The 13291-nt window shown below is 36.2% G+C and overlaps 1 protein-coding gene across 8 annotated transcripts in view; it reads right to left on the reverse strand.

The window, feature by feature from the left end:
- DNM1L (dynamin 1 like) overlaps positions 1-13291 on the reverse strand; it is a 47308-nt gene that overhangs the window by 8335 nt on the left and 25682 nt on the right. For all 8 annotated transcript variants that reach the window (XM_004700016.3, XM_004700015.4, XM_045296395.1 and 5 more), the window contains 8 exons: positions 11988-12108; positions 9154-9285; positions 7438-7644; positions 4524-4644; positions 4146-4301; positions 3839-3928; positions 2644-2736; positions 395-451 (listed from right to left, as the gene is read on the reverse strand). In XM_004700016.3, the coding sequence (XP_004700073.1) occupies positions 395-451; positions 2644-2736; positions 3839-3928; positions 4146-4301; positions 4524-4644; positions 7438-7644; positions 9154-9285; positions 11988-12108 (977 nt within the window). The remainder of the gene's footprint in view (positions 1-394; positions 452-2643; positions 2737-3838; positions 3929-4145; positions 4302-4523; positions 4645-7437; positions 7645-9153; positions 9286-11987; positions 12109-13291) is intronic.

Raw genomic sequence — 13291 nt, forward strand, 5'->3', positions numbered from 1 at the left:
TTCATAAATATTGTTATCTCTAAATTACCCAAGGTTTATCTTATATTGGCATACCTTTACTCAACCAATGAAATATACTTCTAGTAGAGTATTAAAGGGAAGAGAAAAAAATAATTTCTTCTTCCAAATCAGCGGTTCTCAACCTGTGGGTCACGACCCCTTTGGGGGGTTGAACAACCCTTTCACAGGGGTCACCCAATTCATAACAGTAGCAAAATTACAGTTATGAAGTAGTAACGAAAATAATTTTATGGTTGGGGAGTCATCACAACATGAGGAACTGTATTAAAGGGTCGCAGCATTAGAAAGGTTGAGAACCACTGATCTAAGTAATATTCGGAGGCTTTCCAATCCATCAGGTATTGGGAATATTGTTCACAAGCATTGTTTTTACCTTGTCTCGTGATACAGCTGAAGGTAATTCTCTGGCTAGTCTGTTTCTCCTTTGTTCCTACACAACATAACCAAACAAGGCAAAAGTGATGATCGGCGTACTGATATATATAAGCCTACTAGGAAATATGCAAACGAATTAAAAAGTAAAGAATAACGTACAGATAGATAGATACTGTCACTTGTGGGACTCCTGTTATAACTATTACATTTTAAAACAAGGAAATTGTTTTAACCCAGTGCTTCTCAGTATAGTTTCGGTTTCAACACAGCTTAGAGATACACAATATAAAGTTAATAGTGGCTCCCTACTACAATGGTGTCTCAAATGACGAACAATGGATTGACCTCTTCCATTTCAGTCCTAATTAGGAAACAGTGTTTTAAGCCTGTCTCACATCATGTACAACTGAAATGTACAAATTCCAGAAGAATTTTAAAAACCTTTATTAATCACTCTAGCTTATACCCCTTGATATTAAAATCACATAATCCACACACAAAACTGTTAACTTTGAAAGTATACCTGGCTGAGGTTGTTCCAGTTTCTATATCCAAAACTATATGAAATGTAGTATTGGGTAATTACAGTCCTTTCTGTAACCTAATAAACGAATCAACTGCCCTCTGACTTGCTCATACGACCAAGGTAAATGTGGTCCAGAGCTAAAGCAGCATCTATCGGAATGTAATGAGAACCTGGATGGACTAAGAATCCGGAGACTGTGAAGATACAGACAGATGGAAGTGTTCATGACGGATCACTCAGAGGCCACACCAAATAGAAATGCACCGAAGTGAAATGAATTCTGAATTGCTCCTAAGTAGAAAACATTTTATGAACACACTGAAGCTAGCAAAAAGCTGTACGTGACCAAAGTTCCAATGTTTTATCTGCACGAAAGTGGTGGTGGTGATTTTTTGGTTCACTTTCATTTCTGCAAGGAGCTAAGTAATCTGTGATAAAAATTGCGGCAGATGATAAAATTACAGATTTCAACAATTTTCAGAATGAAAATTAGCAATTTCTTTAAATTAGCATTTTAAAGGATGATTTGAAGCAAAAGGCAAGGAATCTGGAGATAGGAATTCTCGTGCTGGTCTGCTACCAACCATTATGGCTTGAGCTGGCTGCCCCTAAAGCCAAACAGCCCTTACTAATTGTACAGGTTTCCAAGTCTTTTAAGGCCCATGATCTTCATGGGGTTGATGTAAAGAGTAAATTAAAATATCCACATAAAGAGAGTATCATTTGTAGAAAAACATTGTATGAAACAAGTTTTACTGACAAGTTTTCCATGAGATTGAGTTAGAATTTATAAGAACTAAATCCAAAGGAAGTTCTACATACAGATTTTTAAAGTAACTGTTAGCTAGTATAACCTGACTCATGTTTATTCTGGAATTTCTTCTGACAATAGGCATTACCTCAGCTAAACATTAAATAAGCCCAGGTCTCTGTCCTGTTAAAGAGAATTTACTTATTTCCCATAGAAGTGTCCAGCAAAGTAAGCACTACTAACATACTAGCTGTTATCGTCGATGAGCCTCAGGTTCCTCCCCTGTATAATCAAAGGGTTGAAGTGGATAACCCAGGCTTCCCTTTGAGGTCCCAACTCCATGTTTACAATTTTCTCTCCACCCACATGCAAAAGAGGAAATTTGATCTAGAAGGGTATTCTATTCCGAGGTCTTACTGGATTGTGGAATAGTAGAAAAACTTACTGTCACAAAAGTGATGTTTTAAAAAAATAGCATCTGGATAAATTGCTCCATCCTCCAGCCTTGGCTCCATAAGATTTTTTATCCAATTTTTTCATATTAAGTGGAGAGAAAAGATCCATAGAATCAGCACCCCAGTAGTGATAAAAAAGAATACTCTCTTTTCCAGATTTATGAAAAGTTGGGTAATTTGTGGAATGTTTTCTTCAGATTTCAGAGCCAAATAAAAACCATATTAAGTAATCGATTTGTTTGATATACTATGACCTGAATGAAGGGCAACAACAGTTACTGAGATGGAGCCAAGGAGTCTCAACAATGAGTTGCAGGATCCAATAAGTTTCAGTTTATGAGAACAATACCTCCAGGGGGTTTTGAGGATTAAGATTAAATTTAGGAAAACAATGTAGCAGGCACCAGTACAGCGCCTGTATGTTTTAAAGCTCCATTTATCCCATGCTAAATAACTTTGGTACAATAAGTTACAACAGATTTTCACCCTCTACAAAAAAGACACAATATATTTACCTCTATATTATTATTCATTAGTCCACAAGCATCAGCAAAGTCTGGATGTTTTGTATTGATATACGCCAATTCAATTGCCACTAAGTTATGGACCTAGAGAACAATAAAATTAGGTTATATTATACATAAAATATCAACTTTTTACTTTGAAAATTTTATTATGTAAAATGTATTAAATAAACAATGCTTAAAATGCAGGAAATGAATGACTAATAGTCAAAAATTATAGTGCAGTGATAAACCTTATGCATTAACTCAAACTATTTCATTAGGTAAGGATGCTACGGGGAAGGAGGAAGAGAAGTGACATTAGCTAGCTAGAATTTCCTGGGAAAAGAGTTCGCCAATACATACATAAGTTGTAATGCTTTATGCAAAGTTTTGATTCAATCAGTTTCAACAATATGAAAACTGAGGGTGTTTCAAAAAGTTCAAGGAAAATTGTATTAAAAGAATAACGGGATGTTTTTTCATCAACATTTTGAAGCCCTCTCATAAGTTAAAAATTATTAATTTTATAGGAGCAAAAAAATAAAACACCCAAACAACTGCCATCAAGTCAATTCCAAAACCCTACACAGGGTTTCGAAGACTATACAATCTTTACAGAATCAGCCAGCCTCAGCTTTCTCTGGAGGAGGAGCTGGTGTTTGTTGACCTGCAGTAGAACTTAGTTAGCAACTCAATGCTTACTCGACAGCCCCCACCCAGTGCTCCGTTTATAGGAGTACAGGACACACCAAAGACCTGAAATAGCCTTCATTACAAAGCATCTAGGTTAAATATGTATATGGTTCAAAATCCTAATTATAAAATTAGGTGAAAAAGAAAAAGTGAAATTAACTTCTGCAGTCCTCTCCAGAATTGCTTACTCCATTTACTGTGTCCTCTGCACAATCCTGGTATCAACTAGCACTAAAAGTTCAAGTTCCACCTGAATCTGGGAGTTATGCTTTTTAGGAAATAGCTTAGATCTCATGAAAATCTGTGGCTGCAACTAACAATGATTACAAGATGAAGAAAAAAAAAGTTATACCAGAAATATTGAAAAGTTTCCATTGAACTAATATTTGACAATCTTTTTCTCCCTCCAAATATAATGAAAGTACTCAATATGCTATACACCTCAAAGCAGCCAAACTAGAATTTACATTTTACTACAGGGATCACAGTGGTAATTTGTGAAGCAGCTCACCATTTCATTTGTAACAGGCAACCTTTTACGAAGAAGACAAGTCACTACTTCAACTATGGCATCATGAAGTTTAGGAAACCGCAACAATTCCTAGAACATAATGGAGAAAAGAATTTCATAATGGTTCATTTATTTCATTTTAAGGAAAGTTAAATAATTTGAACTCCATTTATTTTAATACTATTGCAAAACACATTTAGAACAGTAACTGTGGATTTTCACTTTTGGCCTAACACATCCATGTCCTGAAGCTGCCACTTCACCCTTCACTTGTTCAGTCTGAAAGCTGTTGTAGTGCTCCTGATACCTGTGTGCTGTAATTGCTACAATGCTGAATGATCCTCTGCATTTCCTCATGAACCAGTTCCACACAACGGAGGCTAGGCTCTTCCAGACGTTTGATTTGGCGCTTGACCAGTAATTCAAATGAAACCTCAGGCACAAACAAAGCAGGACGAGGGCCCTAGGGGGGGGGGGGGGGGAAGAAATATTAAGGTTCCTATAGCTAGATATAATTTTAGTTTTTCCCAAAGATTAGAAAAAAATCTTAGGAGGTATTTTTCATTATACTTAACTTCAAGTATAAGCGCAAAATTACACAATGAATTATTTTAAAAGATAAAATACATAGGCAAAAAAAGCTTAAACCTCATTTGCAAAATTCTAAAGTTAAAAACATACTCACAGTAGCATTTCTAATGGCAGTCAATATGTCAATAGTATTAAGGCCACCTAGCGGGTCAACAGATTCTAAGGTTCGCCCAAAAGTCTCATGGAAAATATAACATATTCTAGCACCACCGCATCTGAAAAGCAATGAAGTATATAGTTTCTGATATTATTAAATGGGAAAAAACTACAAATTAGAAGCCTTTCTATAAGCTCTAGGCTTGTTGCACTCTGACAAAACCTCAGGTAACAATTACATTGAGGTGATTCCCACTTTCCTATCTTATATAATGCCTGAAGCCCCTGGTATTACTTTTTAGGAAATTTTTATTCAAGTTCAGCTGAATTCATGTCTTTGTTATTGATCTTGTAACCATCTAGACGTGGGTACTAGTCTACTACAGAAACTGGTCTCTTTAACTCCTTTCTCTTCTCCAAATAATTTTTCACAATGAGTAGAATTATCCTTCTTAAACAGATTACTTCTCTGACCAAAATGTTTTATTTTCTATAGTAAGAAGTTTTTTGAAATCTGAAACAAGATAACTAACTTTCCACAATCTTGTTCCTAGATACCTTTCTTTTTTTGGTCTGGTCCCTCTTTCCCTGTGGAGATATAAACAATACCCTCCCCTTGGGTGGGTTAGTGCCCTGTGACCCTGCTACCCATTTCTTTATTATTTTTTTTCCTTTCCCCACCTCCTTTTTGACACCTTTCGTTCCCATCTTATGTCCTATATTTCCTGTCACTCACTGCCCATGCAATTCTTCAAATATACTCTCAATATTGTTCTTCTTCTGTTCCTAAGCCTAAAACACCTTCTCTACAATCCCTTCCTCAAACACCGTACCTATTCAAGGTATATATTCAAAGCTCACCTCAAACACCTATACTGTGGAGCTCTCCCAATCAGTGAAATAAATTTAAATCAACTCTTCTCATTCCAAAAACTTGATTAGATGATTACGCATATGAGTGAGCTTCAAAAACTGCCCCAAATCTAAACAGAATTGTCCCACAAACTTGTAATGGCCCTGTGTACAAGGGTTAAATAAAAAAGAATTCCTGCTAGGATTCCAGTTTCTATATGCATGGGTTAATTCTAAATAAAATGTGTAAAAACATGTTTCTGTGATCAAGTGGATGGCTGGCAGACAAGTTCAATAATACATTTACATTAATCTCCTTAGAGTTGCTTTGAAAGTTTTTTTTTTTTAAAGGCCTAACCCAAAGAGTGATATCCGAGGGGATGTGCAATTAAGTCCAAGTCAGATTAGTTCAGAAGGTTTATGATCGCAGCTTATGGAATCCCAAAGGGGTAATTTTGATAGATTCATAATCTCTGAAACCCCCAGGGGCAGTTCTACTCTGTCCTACTGGGTCACTATGAGTCGGAATTGACTCAGTGGCAGTGGGTTTTTATGGTTTTGCTTTAATCCAAAAGTGTTAACGGTCAAATTCAAATACTTGCCTCGCCAGTAGCACTGTTAGGGAAGTGTTGTATTGCTAACAACATGGTTGGGGGTTCAAACCCATCAGCCAGTCCGTGGAAGAAGGATGCGGCAGCCTGCTTCCATAAAGATTGGTCTCAAAACCCTCCCAGAAGCAGTTTTACTGTATACTCTAAGTTGACGTATCTCTGTATGACTTAAACTCTTTTATACATTGATATAAAAGATCACCTGGGACACACAAAGTTATGTAGAGCTATCTATACACAAACAAGCATGTATATAGCAGTTAAACCTGACATAAACTCTGGGGACTTTACGATTTCTTAGATTTGTTATTGTATCCCAGTTATCCTAGTAATATACTGTCGCTATTCCACATGTCAGCAGTGAAAAAGGTGAGGGAAAAGGGTGCACAGGACCTCCTTGTACATTGCTTTGCAACTTCCTGTGAATCCATATCCCAAAATGAAAAGTTAAAAAAGGATAAAGATGTAGGTAAGTGAACATTCTCATACACTGCCAGTAGAAAACAGTATACTAACAGACTGAAGCTGTTTTACCTTTTAATCTAGTGATTCCACTTCTAGGATATGGATATGGATCCCCCAAAATAGGTGTGAGGATGTCCATCACAACAGTATTTACATCTGTGCGTAACTGAAAACAGCTATCCACTGGTAGAGGACTGGCTCAACAAATATGAGAGTGTGAGAAGTAACTCTGTGACTGTCAATTAGGACTTGTAATGACTCCATGTGTCACACAAGTAGAACTGCTCTATGATGTCCTGGCAGGAACTTGACAGGAGCAGAGCAGTAGGCCTTTTACTGATGCTGCTATCATGTGGGTTTGAACTGCCAATCCTTAGGTTATTAGTCAAGCACAATCCATATTTCCCTTTTCAGGATCCAAATCTAAAATACTACACAAAATTTAAGAACAATAATATAGGTGTATAATTAATCTTAGAAAGTTATTTGTAATGATTTTAGAAATTATTTTACAATAGCATGTATATAATCTGATTTTCAAAGATCTATATTGTAATCACGTTTATAGCAATACATAGAAAAAAGTCTGGAAGGTTAGTGCCGAACTGTTGGCAGAGATAAATCTTTGATGGCGAAGTTAAGGGTTATTTTTTATTTTACTGTTTCTACTTATTAGCTTCACATAATAAAAAAAACATGAAACACTGATAAAATGTTTTTAAAATAATTGAAATTTTTACTTTATATGAGAAAGCTTCAAAAATGGAATAGAAAGATAATGGAATTTTTCCACCAATTTTTTGAGCTCCTATAAGTATATGAAGTGATTTTACACATATTGGACAGATATCCTATCATTTGTATACACTAAAATCCCAATTTTATTGTGATAAATCAGTCAGATAATCTCAGCATTAAAAAGGTATTTTAACAAACGATCCAGCAATGTTGGTAACCAAATCCACAGAAAAATTCATTACTTACAGCTCTGAAGTCTCAATGTATTTTGCAGTTCCTTCAATAGTATTACAATATTCTGTGGCAAATTTGGTAATAAGCTGGAGTAAAGTAGCACTTTTATCATCCACAGGTTCACCGTAGCTATTTAGAAGAGACTGATACTGAGCTGCTAGAACATTTATTCTTGTTTTCAACTCGGGTAAGCAATCCCTGATGTGATGCATCAGTAACCTAACAAATATTAGAAACAAAGGATTTTAATTTCAAATGGTAGTTCTCAAGAGACACATGGATCAAATTTTTAAAATACAATTTAAAAAGCTTGTTAAATAGTTTGTCTTGGCAGGAAATAATGCTTAGAATACAATGAAGTATTTAGTTTGAAAAATGGCAAGAAATAATGTTTCTTTTCATCAGAACAAAAAATCTTACCATAGTGAATGAGGGGAGGAGTGCGGAGTGGAGACCCAAAGCCCATTAGTAGGCCACTGGAGATCCCCTTGCAGAGGGGTCTCGGGGAGGAGACAAGCCAGAAAGGGTGTGATGTAGCAACGATGAAAAATACAACTTTCTTCTAGTTCCTAAATGCTTCCCCCTCCCCCCCACTATCATGATCCAAATTCTACCTTGCAAGTCTGGCTACACTAGAGGGTGAACACTGGTACACATAGGAACTGGAAACACAGTGAATCCAGGGAGGATGATCCCTTCAGGACCAGTGGTGTGAGTGGTGATACTGGGAGCGTAGAGGGAGAGTGGGTTGGAAAGGGGAACCGATTACAAGGATCGACATGTGACCTCCTCTGGGGGACAGACAACAGAAAAGTGGGTGAAGGGAGACGTCGGACAGGGAAAGATATGACAAATTAATAATTTATAAACTAAATTATTTTAGTTTTAGTCACGAGGGAGCGGGGAGCGGGGAGGGAGGGGAAAAAATGAGGACCTGATGTCAGGGGCTTAAGTGGAGAGCAAATGTTTTGAGAATGATGAGGGCAATGAAGGTACAAATGTGCTTTACACAATTGATGTATGTATGGATTGTGATAAGAGTTGTATGAGCCCCTAATAAAACTATTAAACAAAAAAAATAATGTTTCACTCAATGCTATCTTAATTTACCTTTATCATACTACACTGTTGTAATTACTAGGGAATCAAATATAAAATGAAAAGCAAACAAACAAAACAGACAATTACTTTCATATTATGACAGTTCCTAAGAGAAAGTAAGCCACTTGATCTAATTATACCTACGTATTTTCTTTTGTTGACATATTTTACATTGGGTACCCACCACAATAATTCTTACTAAGATCTAAGCCCATCTTAATTGCTTTTGAGATTAAGTAAGACAAAAGTTTGAGAAAAGACTAATTATTTTTTTAAAAATCAATCACAAATGTCCCCCAGTCCCTAAATTGTATCAGTGGGTATTCTATGATCAGAGTTGCAGCAATAAAAGACGTCCTGAATTTAAAATAGAAATTTAGTACAGTTCCAGACATCATCTACTATCCAGTTCTGACATCATCTACTATCCAGTTCTACCATCAAAAATAGTGTCTGAAATTTCAGCTAGAACTTTTTAAATTTACATCATCGTTCTAAACTATGATTTACTGCTAACCACCCCAATAAAAATAGAAGCAACTGTTTTAAAAAATCCTACTATAAAAGAAACCAAAAATGAAACTACATAAAACAATTGATCCTAGACAAAGCAAAAATAAATCTTACCTGTTTAGAGTCCTAGCAAGATACTTTGTTCCATTTCTGTTGGCCAGAGACGGGTATTTCTTTTGAAGAAAACCATATTCATCTCGGATTGAATCAGTTACACTCTTCTTATTGTTAATATCAAGCTGGCTCCTAAAGTTGAAAAATAGCAAAACTGTTCAAGTAAACTTAAATTCTGGTCCTAAGTTGGTGACAATGCTGATGGCAATGAGGAGCCTAAAATGTATTCTGTTCTCATCATATACCATATATGTGAGTTCACTTACTGTCTTCGCACAGTAATTCTGCATTAAGTATAATCAATAAGAAACAAGCTCAGTGATTAATTTGCCCGAGTTTGCACATCAAGTAACACAGCCAAGATTTGAACTACCAATAATGCTTAAATAGTTTAGACTCATTATTACTATTAAACAAATACAATCCTCTTCCGCAATAAGGACTGTGGTTAGGCCCCATTGAGTCAGTTCCTACTCGGGTATCTTCATACAACAGAATAGAACATTGCCTGGTCTCTGTCCTCCTCCCAATTGTTGCTATGTTTGAACCCAGCCAGAATATACAGATACATACATATGTGTTCCTGTATATTTTGTCCACATACAGACAATTTCTGCCAAAAATAAATGTTAACTTAAAAGTAATCATCTGCAAAATACAACATATTATACTACCTACTTGCCCCAAACGAGAAATCATAGCATTTTTAAAAAGGACAGGTGGGGGGGGGTTGAAATGATAGAACTGTTAATAGAAGCATCTACCTGGAATGGATCTTAAACATATGTAATTTACTAAAGCATTTACATTTTTAAAAAGCCTGAAACCCAAAGACAGTTCACAACAAAACCGAACTCACTGCCATCAAGTTGATGCCGGCTCATAGAAACCCTGCAGGAGAGGACAGAACTTCCCAGGTGAGGAGTCATCTAATCCCGCGTTGCACCTAGTTTGTGAAAGAACTGGGACTAAAACCCAGATCTTAGGACGATTTCAGTGCTTCTTACCTTATAAACACTTTAGACTAAGAGAGATCCCCAGTGGAATATGGCTCTGCATTTTATTAGCCATGTGACTTTAATATATAACCAGAGTTTTCTAATTATAAAATAGACATCAACATTGAGAGTCTTTTCTTTCTTACTCATTATTTGTATTTTGGGCTTTATATTATTATTTTATCTTTACCACCAATTTCAAATTTGGTTTTTATTGTTTCTGTTGGGTTTCCCAGTTTCTGCCCCACGGGAGGAGTGGATCTACAGGAGTTGATAAGGGATGTAGGGGTGGGAGTGGATGATAGAGAGGGAAAGGGGATTTGGGAAGTTGGGAAATGAAAATGGGAGCAGGGAAGGAACAGAAGAACTGACTGCACGGTGAGTGTTCTAAAATTGATATGGTAATGATTATATACTTCTTGATAGAATGAATGATTGAACTAAAGTAAATGCTATGTAAATTATATGCCAATAAAAGAGTTAAAAAATAAATTAAATAGACATCAATATCTATCTCACAGCTGTTGCCTGAGTTCCAAAAAACACCTTTTTATACGAATTTGACACGCACAGGAGTGCCTAAAATATAATTAGACCCCCCCAAAAAATATATATATATAATTAGACCCTAAATTATAGGTTCTTTTCTATAGTTTTTTTAATCCAGCAATGTATAAGAACCCTGGCAGCATAGTGCCTTATAAGGTGAGCTGTTAACCACCAGGTCACCAGTTCAAAACCACCAGCTACTCCAAAGGTGAAAGAGATGGCTTTCTACCCCCATAAAGAATTACAGTCTCAGAAACCCACAGGGACCGTATTCTACCCCAACCTATAGTCAGATGCAATTTGATGGCAGTGAGATAATTAAGATATCTTTAATAAGATTTCTCCAAGTCACAACCTGGTGATTTCAGAGAATCACTAATGCTAAGGGATAAACGTCAGTTGTTGCATTTGAATTGTGGAGCTGCCGAAGAATATTTAAAGAACCATGGACTGCCAAAAGGATCAACAAATCTGTCTTGCAAGAAGTACAGCCAGAATGCTCCTTAGGGGCAAGGATGGCAAGACTTCATCTGACCTACTTTAAGCATGTTTTAGGAAAAACCAGTCCCTGGAGGACATCATGCGTGGAAAAGTAGAGGAAGCAAAAAAAGAGGAAGACCCTAACAAGATGGATTGACACAGCTGCTGCAACTATGAGCTCAAACATAGGAATATCTGTGAGGATGGCAATGGACTAGGGGACTAGGGGGCATTTCTTTGTGTTGTGCGTAGGATCACTATGGGCCAGAACTAACTTGATGGCATCTAACAACACAGGCATTGAAATCCTACTGCTTTAAACAAACTCTTGATTGGATACAAAGTAAAGCCCTACTTATGTATGACTTGACTTAATAGCTAAGAATCCTTAAAGCCTAACTATCAAATTATCTTTTGTGTCATTGCTTAGTTTAGACATATTTCTATGAAAAGTATTTACTGGTTTCAGTGGTCTCTTTTCGCCCTATGTTATTATTTTTAAATGCCAGAGAGTCTATTTCATGTGACAGAGTAGAAACCCCCACAGGATTTTCTAGGTTATAATTTTTTAAGGAGTGGATTAGCAAATGTTTTTCCACGGAGAGGCCAATAAGTTTGAACCACCAACCTTTCACTTAGTAGCTAAGCACTTAACCAGTGTGCCACCAGGGCTGATTCTTTTCTCCCTAACACAATGCATTACTAGACTGTATTAAAATTAGGGGACCTTTCAGTGGCTGATGTTAGAAAGTCAGACTTGCTTTACAGTGAGAATGCTGTTTTTAATTACTTTATTGATTTGCTCACCTGTTAACTACACCAATGATTCCAAGTTTGACTGGGATAACCCTGCCCATCAATACATCCATGGCATCAGTACCCGCATCCATGAGATCAAGTTTAGTGATTACAGCTAAGGTTCGGCGTCCTGATAATACAAAAAAGAAAATCCATTAAGTATCAAATAAAGGAAATCTTCATTTATAATCCTATACAGTATTATCTCTGTCAGAATTTTGGTAATGCTTTGCTTAGAAATACTTTTTACCTATTTGCACATGTAATATACTAGCTCCTACAACTTTTCTATAAGTACTTTTTAAAGTTACATGAAAATTTATTCTTTTTTGAATTTTAACAATGCACAGAGTTCTGTCATTACTACCTCAAGATGCAGTCCCATTACTCCCCAAATTTTTCTTACACCAAGAAAACCTCTTTTCCATCCCTAGTTTTGCCTTTTCCAAAGTATTATATAAATAGAAGCATAGAGCATGTAGCCTTTTGAGTCTGGATTTTTTTCTGCTTGGTATAATGCTGCGGTTTTCAACCTGTGGGTCGTGACCCCTTGGGGGGGTGTCAAAGGACCCTTTCACAGGGGTCACCCAATTCATAACAGTAGCAAAATGACAGTTATGAAGTAGCAACAAAAATAATTTTATGGTTGGGGGGTCCCCAGAAGGGTCGCGGCATTAGGAAGGTTGAGAACCACTGGTATAATGTCTTTCAGTCTTTTGTGTTGTGTGTATCAGTAGTTTTATACTGTTAACAAGTGCTTGTTCCATTGTATGAATGCACTACAGTTTAGTGATTCTTTTGCCACTGGAGCTGTTTGCAGGTTTGGGGGATTATGAATAAAGCTGCTGTAAATACTTACATACAGGTTTTATTTGAACAGAGATTTTCATTCAACCTGAATAAATACCTGGGAGTAGGATTGCTGATTTAACTATATAAGAACTGCCCAGCTATTACCCAAAGTGACGGTACCATTTTACATTCCCATCAGCAATGTTTGAGAGTTCCAGTTGCTTAGAATATGTGCAGATTTACCTCTGGTACTTTCTCAAAGTTTTCTTATATTGCTCAAAATCTACAAAATCACCCATTTTCTTGATTTCATATTATTCTATTATTAGCAAATATTTTAATTTGGTTAATCATTCTTCCTATTGGCATTTGAGGGTGTTATTTTTGATACAACAAATAATACTGGGTTGGACTAGTTGCTTATATTTCCTAAAATTAAGATTATTCAATAAAAACAATGATGATTTTTATGGCTCAAGGTTGGCTTAAAAAATAAATTAGTGCATGTAAGATGCTTTAAC

The sequence above is a fragment of the Echinops telfairi genome, unplaced genomic scaffold (assembly GCF_000313985.2).
Source record: "Echinops telfairi isolate 266 unplaced genomic scaffold, ASM31398v2 ScPeMD7_7406;HRSCAF=8444, whole genome shotgun sequence".
Taxonomy (NCBI): domain Eukaryota; kingdom Metazoa; phylum Chordata; class Mammalia; order Afrosoricida; family Tenrecidae; genus Echinops; species Echinops telfairi.